The 16,990-nt window shown below is 26.6% G+C and overlaps 1 protein-coding gene across 1 annotated transcript; it reads left to right on the plus strand.

Annotated features, from left to right (window-relative positions):
• Positions 1-425: 425 nt before the first annotated feature.
• On the plus strand, positions 426-16,131 carry LOC111416897 (probable glutamate receptor). The gene is made up of 6 exons (XM_071194160.1): positions 426-1,020; positions 1,076-1,243; positions 1,301-1,394; positions 14,673-14,970; positions 15,026-15,316; positions 15,372-16,131. Exons 1-6 carry the CDS (start codon positions 426-428, stop codon positions 15,546-15,548), a joined length of 1,623 nt encoding a protein of 540 aa, XP_071050261.1. The 3' UTR covers positions 15,549-16,131.
• The last annotated feature ends 859 nt before the right edge of the window (positions 16,132-16,990 follow it).

Raw genomic sequence — 16,990 nt, forward strand, 5'->3', positions numbered from 1 at the left:
AGAAAACGACGTTTCATAAAATTGACATTTAATTTTGACAAATTGTTGTGAAGTTGGTTACAGTTAGTAACATTGAATTTGTGTCACATTGACGTTTAAACTTTATTCAACAATTTATTTAAAAAATAAATTTATGGAATCAATTCTAATAGTCGGGGACAAAGTATAGTATTCTACTCGCATATAATAATCTATTATCTTATTTAAAATATTAATTATACAACATTAACAAATCATTTTATTAATTCATTTAACTAAACATCATTTAAAATTCTTCTTGAAAATTCATCAAAAGACTTTGAAACGAACGTTTTCCTTTACATTTGCAAATTTTGTTTAACTTAATTTAATATTTAATCTACGACCTATTTTTGCAAAGATATAAATTCAAATTGTTTCAGAACAACTTTAAATAACATTGTAAAATGGAAGTTTACGTAAATCTTTTGGCAAATATAATTGTAACAAATTACTTTTCAACAACAAAGTGTTTGTACGTTTTTACAGACAGCAAATCAACGTATAAACATTTCGAAAATATTCCTGCAATAATTGTCGATGTCGAATTAATGCGAAATAATCCAAATGTTTACACCAAATTTTATTGCGATCATTTTATAATTAATACCGAGAAAGCTAACGAAACGTTTGAGGAAATTGAAAATTTGATTCGTTACGGAGAGAATCGGTTTCATTTTAGAAGTTATTTAGTTTTACCAACGAGAAATCTTGATAGAAATACCACCTCAATTTTTGAAACGAAAAGTGTTGATTTTGTCGCGAATATTTTGGCGGTTTTTCCTGATAAATTAAGTAATTCAGATGAAGGAATATTTAACTTATACACACATAAATACGCTGCGTATCACGATTATAACCAAGTTTATTTATTGGATAAATGGTTTTCGAAAAATTCGAGTTTTTTATTTGGAAATAATTTATATCCTGATAAATTAAGTAATCAAGGCGGAAGAATTTTAAGTATTGGAACCATAACTTACAAGCCATATTCAGTAATTGGTAAAAAAATAATTTGATTTAATCAATTTAATACTTTGTTTAATCATTATTTAAGATTATTTGGATGGAACAGAATTAAGCGCAGTTTTAGAAGCAGCTTGTAAGTACAACATGACGATTACGGTGACTGATTTTGATGGTGATTGGGGTGATGCTTTTGAAAATTTTACTGGTGATGGAGTACTGGGAAACTTAGCCAGAGATAAAACTGATATAGGATTTGGTATAGCTTCAAAAAATAATCGTTGGGTTTAAAAAAATTAATTTTTGTTTTTTAAAGCTTCGCTATTTATGTATTCTTCAACTTATCAGTACCTTGATGTTACAACTCCATTAGTACATACTGGAATAACGGCTTTAGTTCCATCACCAAAGTAATTAAGAACACGTTATCACAGTAACTCATTGTATTTAGCATTTATCTCTTCTTCGGGGCAGTTTTTAAACAAAATTTATTTAGGCGAACAAAAAATAATTACAACAAGAATAAAAGAAAAAAATGTATAGACATTCTAAAGTCACGTTATTACCTTACGATGAACGAATTATCTTTAATTACATGAAAAAACCCATATTTTTATCTCTAAAAATAAAGCTTGGGGGAAATCTCCAGACTTTTAAAACATTGAAATGTTACTGATATAATCTAAACTACTGGTGGAACAGATATCCGGCCTATCCGGCCATTTGTTAAAATCGGGCCGTATATCGAATAGTTACCAAATATCCGGCTTTGCCTTATTACTTAGTACTCCACCAACGACCGGAATTAGTACCTCTTTTAGGTGTTGAACACTGCAGATAATAATCAAGTTCAACCCCAATAGAACTTTTTTCATTGAATACAACTTTATTTATATCAGGTTTGTCATTAGCAACCTCATTGTAATAATCCCAATACGAAATATAAAATCTCTTATTGCAATTTCGTCTAGTTTTCTTCTCTTCGCTTGTAATTCATCATCACATTCATTACTAACAGAACTGTCGCTGTTATCACTTTCGATTATTAATTAAAGTACCCTCTTTCTAATGCAACAAGCCGTTTTAAAAAATCACTTTTAGTTTTTGAGAAATAAATTTTTGAAATAATCGATATATTTTTCGATTTTGCAATTTTCGACGATTAAGTTTTAAAAATTCGTATAAAATCCAGTTTTTGGAATATAACTAAGAAAATTTTCCAAAGTGTCCTCTTTCCAATGAACCAATCCGTTTTGAAAAATAACTTTTAGTTAGTTTAGTTTTGAGAAAACAATGTTTGAAGTTTTGATAAAATTTTCGATGTTGCAATTTTCATCAATAATTTTCAAAATTCGCTATAAAATTAATTTCTTGAAGGATCCTTTTCGAAATATCACCTATTATTAATTAAAGTATCCTCTTTTTAATACAAAAAGCTGTTTTGAAAAATCACTTTTTGTTCTTGAGAAATAAATTTTTGAAATGATCGATAATTTTTTCGAATTTTGCAATTTTCGACGTTTAAGTTTTAAAAATTCGTATAAAATCCATTTCTTGGAATATGAGTATGAAAATTTTCCAAAGTGTTAACAAAAGTGTCCTCTTTCCAATGAACCAACTCGTTTTTACAAGTAACTTTTAGTTTTTGAGAAAACAATATTTGAAGTTTTGATAAAATTTTCGATGATGCCATTTTCATCAATAATTTTCAAAATTCACTATAAAATTAATTTCTTGAAGGATCCTTTTGGAAATATCACCTATTATTAATTAAAGTATCCTCTTTTTAATACAAAAAGCCGTTTTGAAAAATCACTTTTTGTTCTTGAGAAATAAATTTTTGAAATGATCGACAATTTTTTCGAACTTCGCAATTTTCGCCGATTCAGTTTTAAAAATTCGTATAAAATCCAGGTCTTGGAATATGAGTATGAAAATTTCCCAAAATATTAATAAAAGTGTCCTCTTTCCAATGAACCAACCCGTTTTTAGAAATAACTTTTAGTTTTTGAGAAAACAATATTTGAAGTTTTGATAAAATTTTCGATATTGCAATTTTCATCAATAATTTTCAAAATTCGCTATAAAATTAATTTCTTGAAGGATCCTTTTCGAAATATCACCTATTATTAATTAAAGTATCCTCTTTTTAATACAAAAAGCCGTTTTGAAAAATCACTTTCAGTTCTTAAGAAATAAATTTTTGAAATGATCGATAATTTTTTCGAACTTCGCAATTTTCGCCGATTCAGTTTTAAAAATTCGTATAAAATCCAGGTCTTGGAATATGAGTATGAAAATTTCCCAAAGTGTTAAAAAAAGTGTCTTCTTTCCAATGAACCAACCCGTTTTTAGAAATAACTTTTACTTTTTGAGAAAACAATATTTGAAGTTTTGATAAAATTTTCGATGATGCCATTTTCATCAATAATTTTCAAAATTCGCTATAAAATTAATTTCTTGAAGGATCCTTTTGGAAATATCACCTATTATTAATTAAAGTATCCTCTTTTTAATGCAAAAAGTCGTTTTGAAAAATCACTTTTTGTTCTTGAGAAATAAATTTTTGAAATGATCGACAATTTTTTCGAATTTTACAATTTTTGCCGATTTAGGTTTAAAAATTCGTATAAAATCCAGTTCTTGGAATATCACTATGAAAATTTCCCAAAGTGTTAACAAAAGTGTCCTCTTTCCAATGAACCAACCCGTTTTTAAAAATAACTTTTAGTTTTTGAGAAAACAATATTTGAAGTTTTGATAAAATTTTCGATGTTGCAATTTTCATCAATAATTTTCAAAATTCGCTATAAAATTAATTTCTTGAAGGATCCTTTTCGAAATATCACCTATTATTAATTAAAGCATCCTCCTTTTAATACAAAAAGCCGTTTTGAAAAATCACTTTTTGTTCTTGAGAAATAAATTTTTGAAATGATCGACAATTTTTTCGAACTTCGCAATTTTCGCCGATTCAGTTTTAAAAATTCGTATAAAATCCAGGTCTTGGAATATAAGTTTGAAAATTTCCTAAAGTGTCCTCTTTCCAATGAACCAACCCGTTTTTAGAAATAACTTTTAGTTTTTGAGAAAACAATATTTGAAGTTTTGATAAAATTTTCGATGTTGCAATTTTCATCCATAACTTGCAAAATTTGCTATAAAATTAATTTGTTGAAGGATCCTTTTGGAAATATCACCAATTATTAATTAAAGTATGCTCTTCTTAATGGAACAAGCCCTTTTGAAAAAACACTTTCAGTTCTTAAGAAATAAATTTTTGAAATAATCGACAATTTTTTCGAATTTTGCAATTTTCGCCGATTAAGTTTTAAAAATTCGTATAAAATCCATTTAATGGAATATGCGTATGAAAATTTACTAAAGTGTTAACAAAAGTGTCCTCTTTCCAATGAACCAACCCGTTTTTAGAAATAACTTTTAGTTTTTGAGAAAACAATATTTGAAGTTTTGATAAAATTTTCGATGATGCCATTTTCATCAATAATTTTCAAAATTCGCTATAAAATTAATTTCTTGAAGGATCCTTTTGGAAATATCACCAATTATTAATTAAAGTATTCTCTTTTTAATGCAAAAAGCCGTTTTGAAAAATCACTTTTTGTTCTTGAGAAATAAATTTTTGAGATAATCGAAAATTTTTTCGAATTTTACAATTTTTGCCGATTTAGGTTTATAAATTCGTATAAAATCCAGGTCTTGGAATATGAGTATGAAAATTTCCCAAAGTGTTAACAAAAGTGCCCTCTTTCCAATGAACCAACTCGTTTTTACAAATAACTTTTAGTTTTTGAGAAAACAATATTTGAAGTTTTGATAAAATTTTCGATGTTGCAATTTTCATCAATAATTTTCAAAATTCGCTATAAAATTAATTTCTTGAAGGATCCTTTTCGAAATATCACATATTATTAATTAAAGTATCCTCTTTTTAATGCAAAAAGTCGTTTTGAAAAATCACTTTTTGTTCTTGAGAAAAAAATTTTTGAAATAATCGAAAATTTTTTCGAATTTTACAATTTTTGCCGATTTAGGTTTAAAAATTCGTATAAAATCCAGTTCTTGGAATATCACTATGAAAATTTCCCAAAGTGTTAACAAAAGTGTCCTCTTTCCAATGAACCAACCCGTTTTTAAAAATCACTTTTAGTTTTTGAGAAAACAATATTTGAAATTTTGATAAAATTTTCGATGTTACAATATTCATCGGTAACTTGCAAAATTCGCTATAAAATTAATTTCTTGAAGGATCCTTGTGGAAATATTACCAATTATTAATTAAAGTATCTTCTTTTTAATGCAAAAAGCCGTTTTGAAAAATCAGTTTTAGTTCTTGAGAAATAAATTTTTGAAATAATCGAAAATTTTTTCGAATTTTACAATTTTTGCCGATTTAGGTTTATAAATTCGTATAAAATCCAGGTCTTGGAATATGAGTATGAAAATTTCCCAAAGTGTTAACAAAAGTGTCCTCTTTCCAATGAACCAACCCGTTTTTAGAAATAACTTTTAGTTTTTGAGAAAACAATATTTGAAATTTTGATAAAATTTTCGATGTTGCAATTTTCATCAATAATTTTCAAAATTCGCTATAAAATTAATTTCTTGAAGGATCCTTTTGGAAATATCACCTATTATTAATTAATGTATCCTCTTTTTAATGCAAAAAGCCGTTTTGAAAAATCACTTTTTGTTCTTGAGAAATAAATTTTTGAAATAATCAAAAATTTTTCGAATTTTACAATTTTTGCCGATTTAGGTTTATAAATTCGTATAAAATCCAGTTCTTGGAATATCACTATGAAAATTTCCCAAAGTGTTAACAAAAGTGTCCTCTTTCCAATGAACCAACCCGTTTTTAAAAATAACTTTTAGTTTTTGAGAAAACAATATTTGAAGTTTTGATAAAATGTTCGATGTTACAATTTTCATCAATAATTTTCAAAATTCGCTATAAAATTAATTTCTTGAAGGATCCTTTTGGAAATATCACCTATTATTAATTAATGTATCCTCTTTTTAATGCAAAAAGCCGTTTTGAAAAATCACTTTTTGTTCTTGAGAAATAAATTTTTGAAATAATCGACATTTTTTTTTAATTTTTCAATTTTCGCCGATTAAGTGTTAAAAATTCGTATAAAATCCAGTTCTTGGAATGTGAGTATGAAAATTTCTCAAAGTGTTAACAAAAGTGTCCTCTTTCCAATGAACCAACCCGTTTTTAAAAATAACTTTTAGTTTTTGAGAAAACAATATTTGAAGTTTTGATAAAATTTTCGATGTTGCAATTTTCATCCATAACTTGCAAAATTCGCTATAAAATTAATTTGTTGAAGGATCCTTTTGGAAATATCACCTATTATTAATTAATGTATCCTCTTTTTAATACAAAAAGCTGTTTTGAAAAATCACTTTTTGTTCTTGAGAAATAAATTTTTGAAATGATCGACAATTTTTTCGAACTTCGCAATTTTCGCCGATTCAGTTTTAAAAATTCGTATAAAATCCAGGTCTTGGAATATGAGTATGAAAATTTCCCAAAGTGTTAAAAAAAGTGTCTTCTTTCCAATGAACTAACCCGTTTTAGAAATAACTTTTACTTTTTGAGAAAACAATATTTGAAGTTTTGATAAAATTTTCGATGATGCCATTTTCATCAATAATTTTCAAAATTCGCTATAAAATTAATTTCTTGAAGGATCCTTGTGGAAATATTACCAATTATTAATTAAAGTATCTTCTTTTTAATGCAAAAAGCCGTTTTGAAAAATCACTTTTTGTTCTTGAGAAATAAATTTTTGAAATGATCGACAATTTTTTCGAACTTCGCAATTTTCGCCGATTCAGTTTTAAAAATTCGTATAAAATCCAGGTCTTGGAATATGAGTATGAAAATTTCCTAAAGTGTCCTCTTTCCAATGAACCAACCCGTTTTTAGAAATAACTTTTAGTTTTTGAGAAAACAATATTTGAAGTTTTGATAAAATTTTCGATAATGCCATTTTCATCAATAATTTTCAAAATTCGCTATAAAATTAATTTCTTGAAGGATCCTTTTGGAAATATCACCAATTATTAATTAAAGTATTCTCTTTTTAATGCAAAAAGCCGTTTTGAAAAATCACTTTTTGTTCTTGAGAAATAAATTTTTGAAATAATCGAAAATTTTTTCAAATTTTACAACTTTTGCCGATTTAGGTTTAAAAATTCGTATAAAATCCAGTTCTTGGAATATAACTATGAAAATTTCCCAAAGTGTTAACAAAAGTGTCCTCTTTCCAATGAACCAACCCGTTTTTAAAAATAACTTTTAGTTTTTGAGAAAACAATATTTGATGTTTTGATAAAATTTTCGATGTTGCAATTTTCATCCATAACTTGCAAAATTCGCTATAAAATTAATTTCTTGAAGGCTCCTTGTGGAAATATAACCAATTATTAATTAAAGTATCCTCTTTTTAATACAAAAAGCTGTTTTGAGAAATCACTTTTTGTTCTTGAGAAATAAATTTTTGAAATGATCGACAATTTTTTTGAACTTTGCAATTTTCGCCAATTCAGTTTTAAAAATTCGTATAAAATCCAGGTCTTGGAATATGAGTATGAAAATTTCCCAAAGTGTTAAAAAAAGTGTCTTCTTTCCAATGAACCAACCCGTTTTTAAAAATAACTTTTAGTTTTTGAGAAAACAATATTTGAAGTTTTGATAAAATTTTCGATGTTGCAATTTTCATCTATAACTTGCAAAATTCGCTATAAAATTAATTTCTTGAAGGATCCTTTTCGAAATATCACCTATTATTAATTAAAGCATCCTCTTTTTAATACAAAAAGCCGTTTTGAAAAATCACTTTTTGTTCTTGAGAAATAAATTTTTGAAATGTTCGACAATTTTTTCGAACTTCGCAATTTTCGCCGATTCAGTTTTAAAAATTCGTATAAAATCCAGGTCTTGGAATATGAGTATGAAAATTTCCCAAAGTGTTAAAAAAAGTGTCTTCTTTCCAATGAACTAACCCGTTTTAGAAATAACTTTTACTTTTTGAGAAAACAATATTTGAAGTTTTGATAAAATTTTCGATGATGCCATTTTCATCAATAATTTTCAAAATTCGCTATAAAATTAATTTCTTGAAGGATCCTTGTGGAAATATTACCAATTATTAATTAAAGTATCTTCTTTTTAATGCAAAAAGCCGTTTTGAAAAATCACTTTTTGTTCTTGAGAAATAAATTTTTGAAATGATCGACAATTTTTTCGAACTTCGCAATTTTCGCCGATTCAGTTTTAAAAATTCGTATAAAATCCAGGTCTTGGAATATGAGTATGAAAATTTCCTAAAGTGTCCTCTTTCCAATGAACCAACCCGTTTTTAGAAATAACTTAGTTTTTGAAAAAACAATATTTGAAGTTTTGATAAAATTTTCGATGTTGCAATTTTCATCAATAATTTTCAAAACTCGCTATAAAATTAATTTCTTGAAGGATCCTTTTCGAAATATCACCTATTATTAATTAAAGTATCCTCTTTTTAATGCAAAAAGCCATTTTGAAAAATCAATTTTTGTTCTTGAGAAATAAATTTTTGAAATAATCAAAAATTTGTTCGAATTTTACAATTTTTGCCGATTAAGGTTTAAAAATTCGTATAAAATCCAGTTCTTGGAATATAACTATGAAAATTTCCCAAAGTGTTAACAAAAGTGTCCTCTTTCCAATGAACCAACCCGTTTTTAAAAATAACTTTTAGTTTTTGAGAAAACAATATTTGAAGTTTTGATAAAATTTTCGATGGTGCAATTTTCATCCATAACTTGCAAAATTCGCTATAAAATTAATTTCTTGAAGGATCCTTTTGGAAATATCACCTATTATTAATTAAAGTATCCTCTTTTTAATGCAAAAAGCCGTTTTGAAAAACCACTTTCAGTTCTTAAGAAATAAATTTTTGAAATGATCGACAATTTTTTCGAACATCGCAATTTTCGCCGGTTCAGATTTAAAAATTCGTATAAAATCCAGGTCTTGGAATATGAGTATGAAAATTTCCCAAAGTGTTAACAAAAGTGTCCTCTTTCCAATGAACCAACCCGTTTTTAAAAATAACTTTTAGTTTTTGAGAAAACAATATTTGAAGTTTTGATAAAATTTTCGATGGTGCAATTTTCATCCATAACTTGCAAAATTCGCTATAAATTTAATTTCTTGAAGGATCCTTTTGGAAATATCACCTATTGTTAATTAAAGTATCCTCTTTTTAATGCAAAAAGTCGTTTTGAAAAATCACTTTTTGTTCTTGAGAAATAAATTTTTGAAATAATCGAAAATTTTTTCGAATTTTACAATTTTTGCCGATTTAGGTTTAAAAATTCGTATAAAATCCAGTTCTTGGAATATCACTATGAAAATTTCCCAAAGTATTAACAAAAGTGTCCTCTTTCCAATGAACCAACCCGTTTTTAGAAATAATTTTTAGTTTTTGAGAAAACAATATTTGAAGTTTTGATACAATTTTCGATGTTGCAATTTTCATCAATAATTTTCAAAATTCGCTATAAATTTAATTTCTTGAAGGATCCTTTTGGAAATATCACCTATTATTAATTAAAGTATCCTCTTTTTAATGCAAAAAGTCGTTTTGAAAAATCACTTTTTGTTCTTGAGAAATAAATTTTTGAAATAATCGAAAATTTTTTCGAATTTTACAATTTTTGCCGATTTAGGTTTAAAAATTCGTATAAAATCCAGTTCTTGGAATATCACTATGAAAATTTCCCAAAGTGTTAACAAAAGTGTCCTCTTTCCAATGAACTAACCCGTTTTTAAAAATAACTTTTAGTTTTTGAGAAAACAATATTTGAAGTTTTGATAAAATTTTCGATGTTGCAATTTTCATCAATAATTTTCAAAATTCGCTATAAAATTAATTTCTTGAAGGATCCTTTTCGAAATACCACCTATTATTAATTAAAGCATCCTCCTTTTAATACAAAAAGCCGTTTTGAAAAATCACTTTTTGTTCTTGAGAAATAAATTTTTGAAATGATCGACAATTTTTTCGAACTTCGCAATTTTCGCCGATTCAGTTTTAAAAATTCGTATAAAATCCAGGTCTTGGAATATGAGTATGAAAATTTCCTAAAGTGTCCTCTTTCCAATGAACCAACCCGTTTTTAGAAATAACTTTTAGTTTTTGAGAAAACAATATTTGAAGTTTTGATAAAATTTTCGATGTTGCAATTTTCATCCATAACTTGCAAAATTTGCTATAAAATTAATTTGTTGAAGGATCCTTTTGGAAATATCACCAATTATTAATTAAAGTATGCTCTTCTTAATGGAACAAGCCCTTTTGAAAAAACACTTTCAGTTCTTAAGAAATAAATTTTTGAAATAATCGACAATTTTTTCGAATTTTGCAATTTTCGCCGATTAAGTTTTAAAAATTCGTATAAAATCCATTTAATGGAATATGCGTATGAAAATTTACTAAAGTGTTAACAAAAGTGTCCTCTTTCCAATGAACCAACCCGTTTTTAGAAATAACTTTTAGTTTTTGAGAAAACAATATTTGAAGTTTTGATAAAATTTTCGATGATGCCATTTTCATCAATAATTTTCAAAATTCGCTATAAAATTAATTTCTTGAAGGATCCTTTTGGAAATATCACCAATTATTAATTAAAGTATTCTCTTTTTAATGCAAAAAGCCGTTTTGAAAAATCACTTTTTGTTCTTGAGAAATAAATTTTTGAAATAATCAAAAATTTTTCGAATTTTACAATTTTTGCCGATTTAGGTTTATAAATTCGTATAAAATCCAGTTCTTGGAATATCACTATGAAAATTTCCCAAAGTGTTAACAAAAGTGTCCTCTTTCCAATGAACCAACCCGTTTTTAAAAATAACTTTTAGTTTTTGAGAAAACAATATTTGAAGTTTTGATAAAATGTTCGATGTTACAATTTTCATCAATAATTTTCAAAATTCGCTATAAAATTAATTTCTTGAAGGATCCCTTTGGAAATATCACCTATTATTAATTAATGTATCCTCTTTTTAATGCAAAAAGCCGTTTTGAAAAATCACTTTTTGTTCTTGAGAAATAAATTTTTGAAATAATCGAAAATTTTTTCGAATTTTACAATTTTTGCCGATTTAGGTTTAAAAATTCGTATAAAATCCAGTTCTTGGAATATCACTATGAAAATTTCCCAAAGTGTTAACAAAAGTGTCCTCTTTCCAGTGAACCAACCCGTTTTTAAAAATAACTTTTAGTTTTTGAGAAAACAATATTTGAAGTTTTGATAAAATTTTCGATGTTACAATTTTCATCGATAATTTTCAAAATTCGCTATAAAATTAATTTGTTGAAGGATCCTTTTGGAAATATCACCAATTATTAATTAAAGTATCCTCTTTTTAATGCAAAAAGCCATTTTGAAAAATCACTTTTTGTTCTTGAGAAATAAATTTTTGAAATGATCGACATTTTTTTTTAATTTTTCAATTTTCGCCGATTAAGTGTTAAAAATTCGTATAAAATCCAGTTCTTGGAATGTGAGTATGAAAATTTCTCAAAGTGTTAACAAAAGTGTCCTCTTTCCAATGAACCAACCCGTTTTTAAAAATAACTTTTAGTTTTTGAGAAAACAATATTTGAAGTTTTGATAAAATTTTCGATGTTGCAATTTTCATCCATAACTTGCAAAATTCGCTATAAAATTAATTTCTTGAAGGATCCTTTTGGAAATATCACCTATTATTAATTAAAGTGTCCTCTTTTCAATGCAACAAGCCGTTTTGAAAAATCGCTTTTAGTTTTTGAGAAATAAATTTTTGAAATGATCGAAAATTTTTTCGAATTTTGCAATTTTCGTAGATTATGTTTTAAAAATTCGCATAAAATCCATTTCTTGGAATATGAGTATGAAAGTTTCCCAAAGTGTTAACAAAAGTGTCCTCTTTCCAATGAACCAACCCGTTTTTAAAAATAACTTTTAGTTTTTGAGAAAACAATATTTAAAGTTTTGATAAAATTTTCGATGTTGCAATTGTCATCGATAACTTGCAAAATTCGCTATAAAATTAATTTCTTGAAGGATCCTTGTGGAAATATCACCAATTATTAATTAAAGTATTCTCTTTTTAATACAAAAAGCCGTTTTGAAAAATCACTTTTTGTTCTTGAGAAATAAATTTTTGAAATGATCGATAATTTTTTCGAATTTTGGAATTTTCGCCGATTAAGTTTTAAAAATTCGTATCAAATCCAGTTCTTGGCATATAACTATGAAAATTTCCCAAAGTGCTAACAAAAGTGTCCTCTTTCCAATGAACCAACCCGTTTTGAAAAATAACTTTTAGTTTTTGAGAAAACAATATTTGAAGTTTTGGTAAAATTTTTGATGTTACAATATTCATCGGTAACTTGCAAAATTCGCTATAAAATTAATTTCTTGAAGGATCCTTGTGGAAATATCACCAATTATTAATTAAAGTATCTTCTTTTTAATGCAAAAAGCCGTTTTAAAAAATCACTTTTAGTTCTTGAGAAATAAATTTTTGAAATGATCGACAATTTTTTCGAACTTCGCAATTTTCGCCGATTCAGTTTTAAAAATTCGTATAAAATCCAGGTCTTGGAATATGAGTATGAAAATTTCCCAAAATATTAACAAAAGTGTCCTTTTTCCAATGAACCAACCCGTTTTTAAAAATAACTTTTAGTTTTTGAGAAAACAATATTTGAAGTTTTGATAAAATTTTCGATGATGCCATTTTCATCAATAATTTTCAAAATTCGCTATAAAATTAATTTCTTGAAGGATCCTTTTGGAAATATCACCAATTATTAATTACAGTATCCTCTTTTTAATACAAAAAGCCGTTTTTAAAAATCACTTTTTGTTCTTGAGAAATAAATTTTTGAAATGATCGACAATTTTTTCGAACTTCGCAATTTTCGCCGATTCAGTTTTAAAAATTCGTATAAAATCCAGGTCTTGGAATATGAGTATGAAAATTTCCCAAAGTGTTAAAAAAAGTGTCCTCTTTCCAATGAACCAACCCGTTTTTAGAAATAACTTTTAGTTTTTAAGAAAACAATATTTGAAGTTTTGATAAAATTTTCGATGTTACAATATTCATCGGTAACTTGCAAAATTCGCTATAAAATTAATTTCTTGAAGGATCCTTGTGGAAATATTACCAATTATTAATTAAAGTATCTTCTTTTTAATGCAAAAAGCCGTTTTGAAAAATCAGTTTTAGTTCTTGAGAAATAAATTTTTGAAATAATCGAAATTTTTTTCGAATTTTACAATTTTTGCCGATTTAGGTTTATAAATTCGTATAAAATCCAGGTCTTGGAATATGAGTATGAAAATTTCCCAAAGTGTTAACAAAAGTGTCCTCTTTCCAATGAACCAACCCGTTTTTAGAAATAACTTTTAGTTTTTGAGAAAACAATATTTGAAGTTTTGATAAAATTTTCGATGTTGCAATTTTCATCAATAATTTTCAAAATTCGCTATAAAATTAATTTCTTGAAGGATCCTTTTGGAAATATCACCTATTATTAATTAATGTATCCTCTTTTTAATGCAAAAAGCCGTTTTGAAAAATCACTTTTTGTTCTTGAGAAATAAATTTTTGAAATAATCAAAAATTTTTCGAATTTTACAATTTTTGCCGATTTAGGTTTATAAATTCGTATAAAATCCAGTTCTTGGAATATCACTATGAAAATTTCCCAAAGTGTTAACAAAAGTGTCCTCTTTCCAATGAACCAACCCGTTTTTAAAAATAACTTTTAGTTTTTGAGAAAACAATATTTGAAGTTTTGATAAAATGTTCGATGTTACAATTTTCATCAATAATTTTCAAAATTCGCTATAAATTTAATTTCTTGAAGGATCCTTTTGGAAATATCACCTATTATTAATTAAAGTATCCTCTTTTTAATGCAAAAAGCCGTTTTGAAAAATCAATTTTTGTTCTTGAGAAATAAATTTTTGAAATAATCGAAAATTTTTTCGAATTTTACAATTTTTGCCGATTTAGGTTTAAAAATTCGTATAAAATCCAGTTCTTGGAATATCACTATGAAAATTTCCCAAAGTGTTAACAAAAGTGTCCTCTTTCCAATGAACCAACCCGTTCTTAAAAATAACTGTTAGTTTTTGAGAAAACAATATTTGAAGTTTTGATCAAATTTTTGATGTTACAATTTTCATCGATAATTTTCCAAATTCGCTATAAAATTCATTTCTTGAAGGATCCTGGAAATCTCAACAATTATTAATTAAAATATCCTCTTTTTAGAGTTACTTCGTTAGTTAAATCAGCATCAAAAAAGTTCATTTTGTATCTTGGATACAAATAAGTTGACATATCTTATCAGCTTTCTTATTAATTTCATTATATTCGGTATACGGTTTTAGTTCTAAACCACTAATATAAAACATTCAATTTAATTTTAGGCTACTAGGAGGATGGTTCACTCCATTCCTCTCATTTTCAATTTCAATGTGGGTCGCATCAATAATCTCAATTATATTCTGTTTCTTAGCCATTTTATTCGTCAGCACCTTTCATACGTTTATTACGTAAGACATCAAATTAAAAACAAACTTTCAGTTAACAAAATCTTTTTGATAAACAGAAAAGAAACTCAACCTGTAAAAGAAACCGCGATTATTACATTATTAGAAACAGAAGCCTTATTTTTGGGAAAACCCGTTTCAAAACTTCCCCTCGAGTTTTATTCGAGAATTGTTTACGCGTTAGCGATGATTCTTAGCTTAGTAATGGCTACAATTTATACCAGCGGTTTAGCAAGCACCATGACGGTTCCGAAATATAAAGGAACAATAAGAACTTTAAAAGATCTCGCTGAACGGGGAATTCATTGGGGTGCAACTTCTATTGTTTGGATTGCTTCTATTTCAGACTCAGATAATGTAAATAAAAAAATGTTTAATTAATTCATTTTTAGCTAATTTAAGTCAATTTTAGCCGATTTATCAACAAATTGTTAAAAGTTTTGTTATTGCCGACGTTGATAATTTAACAAGATTAAATTCAGAGGAATTTGGATACGCTATTGAGCGTTTACAAGAAGGAAATTATGCTCTGGGTGATTACATCACTGAGGATGGTGTTAAACGACGAAGATTAATGGACGAGAATCTTTTTAACGATTACATTGTGATGTACACCAGAAAAGGATCAATTCTTTTACCACTAATTAATAAAGTGGTTCTTGAAGTATCTCAAGCTGGATTAGTTGAATATTGGGAGGATTTGGTAAGTTAATAATTAAAATAATTCAAATATTAACATAAAATATCTTATTTTTTAGGCTATATCAAAATATTCAAGCACTACAATTCAAACAATCGTAAGATTTTCTGTTCAATCACCAAAACCGGTGATTACACCTTTAACGTTTAATCACGTCGAAGGGGCTTTTATTATTTGGGCAGTAGGAATTGCAATTTCAATTATTTGTTTTATTTGGGAAATTAAACATAAATAATTTTATTTATCCACTATCACCTTATAATTGAAGTTTTATCCACACTTATGAAAAGTGTACCACTTTATCCACTAGTGGAATAATAGTATATTAAAAAACAAGTTTCGTAAGACACGTTTGAAATGCACGAATTTAAGTTGAAAAAATGTTTCATGTACACCTTCCAAAATAAGAGAAATTACTCAGAGTTCAATGTCCTCATCATTGTGGACCTTGTATTCGATGCTAAGAACGTGTTTAAACATCCATAGACAAACATTGTCACATTGACAACTAGAAAAATTAATGACCCAATGTTACCAACTTGAACTGCTTCCATAAAATGTTACTAAAATCTCATTACAGCACCCGTTTGAGTACTGTTATAGCTTTCATTACCGTCGCGAATTACAAAAAACCGTTTACAGACGAAGGGTTAATAACCAGCTTGTAATTCAACACCTCCCAATGTTTTTTTTAGTTAATTGCAATGATTTTTGAGGTGACAGCCGCTGTCAGAGTGAAATGTCAAATCATTTTTTAATAACATCAGATGAAATTTTGGCGATTCTGATGCTAAATGAGTGTGATTGTGGATAAAACGTTGTATTGCATGCATGTTTTAGATGCATTTTATTCATTTAAGAAAATTAAACATTTTTGCGTGAATAAAATGCTGTCTAAAACATTTACATAATAAATAACTATTATTCCACTAGTGGAATAATGAAAAATACAATCTTAAATCAATCACATCCTATTTATTATTTATATTAACATTAACATTTATATTAATAGACATTTCATTCTTTGATTTGTCATATTACTTTCTTTCATTTTTCACCAATTTTACCTTTACAACGTTTACAACTTTCACACTTTTACAAATATGTTACAAATGGTGTCGATAAACAATCGAAAATAAATAGCAACAATTTAATACCTCTTTTTTAGTTAATTGCAATGATTTTTGAGGTGACAGCTGCTGTCAGAGTGAAATGTCAAATCATTTTTTAATAACATCAGATGAAATGTTGGCGATTCTGATGCTAAATGAGTGTTATTATGGATAAAACACAAATTTTCAAATTCTTACAAGAATAAAATGCTGTCCAAAACACTTACACAATAAATAACTAATAAATAAATAATTTTTAAAAAGTATTAAATTTAGCGCCATCTGGTGGTCATAATTATTAATGTTAAATGTAAACATAACCTAAAAATAAACGTCAAAATGGTAAAATAGAAAAAAATTTTATATGAAAATCAAGGATTTTCCGATAATTATACCGATAAAACCTTTTTAAAAGACTTACGGAAAAATGTAAATTCACAAGAAATCGCTTTAAAAGATTGTTTATTAGGAGCAAGTTATTTGATACAAGAACTTTCAATAGTGGTCAAATTTTGGCGATTCTGATACTTAAATGAGTGTGATTGTGGATAAAACACAAATTTTC

The sequence above is a fragment of the Onthophagus taurus genome, chromosome 1 (genome assembly GCF_036711975.1).
Source record: "Onthophagus taurus isolate NC chromosome 1, IU_Otau_3.0, whole genome shotgun sequence".
NCBI lineage: Eukaryota > Metazoa > Arthropoda > Insecta > Coleoptera > Scarabaeidae > Onthophagus > Onthophagus taurus.

Coding starts and splice junctions, on each gene's coding strand:
- LOC111416897 (XM_071194160.1), top strand. CDS start 426: ATGGAAGTTTACGTAAATCTTTTGGCAAATATAATTGTAACAAATTAC. Junction 1,395..14,672: donor GCTTTAGTTCCATCACCAAA/GTAATTAAGAAC, acceptor TTTGATAAACAG/AAAAGAAACTCAACCTGTAA. Junction 15,317..15,371: donor TTGAATATTGGGAGGATTTG/GTAAGTTAATAA, acceptor CTTATTTTTTAG/GCTATATCAAAATATTCAAG.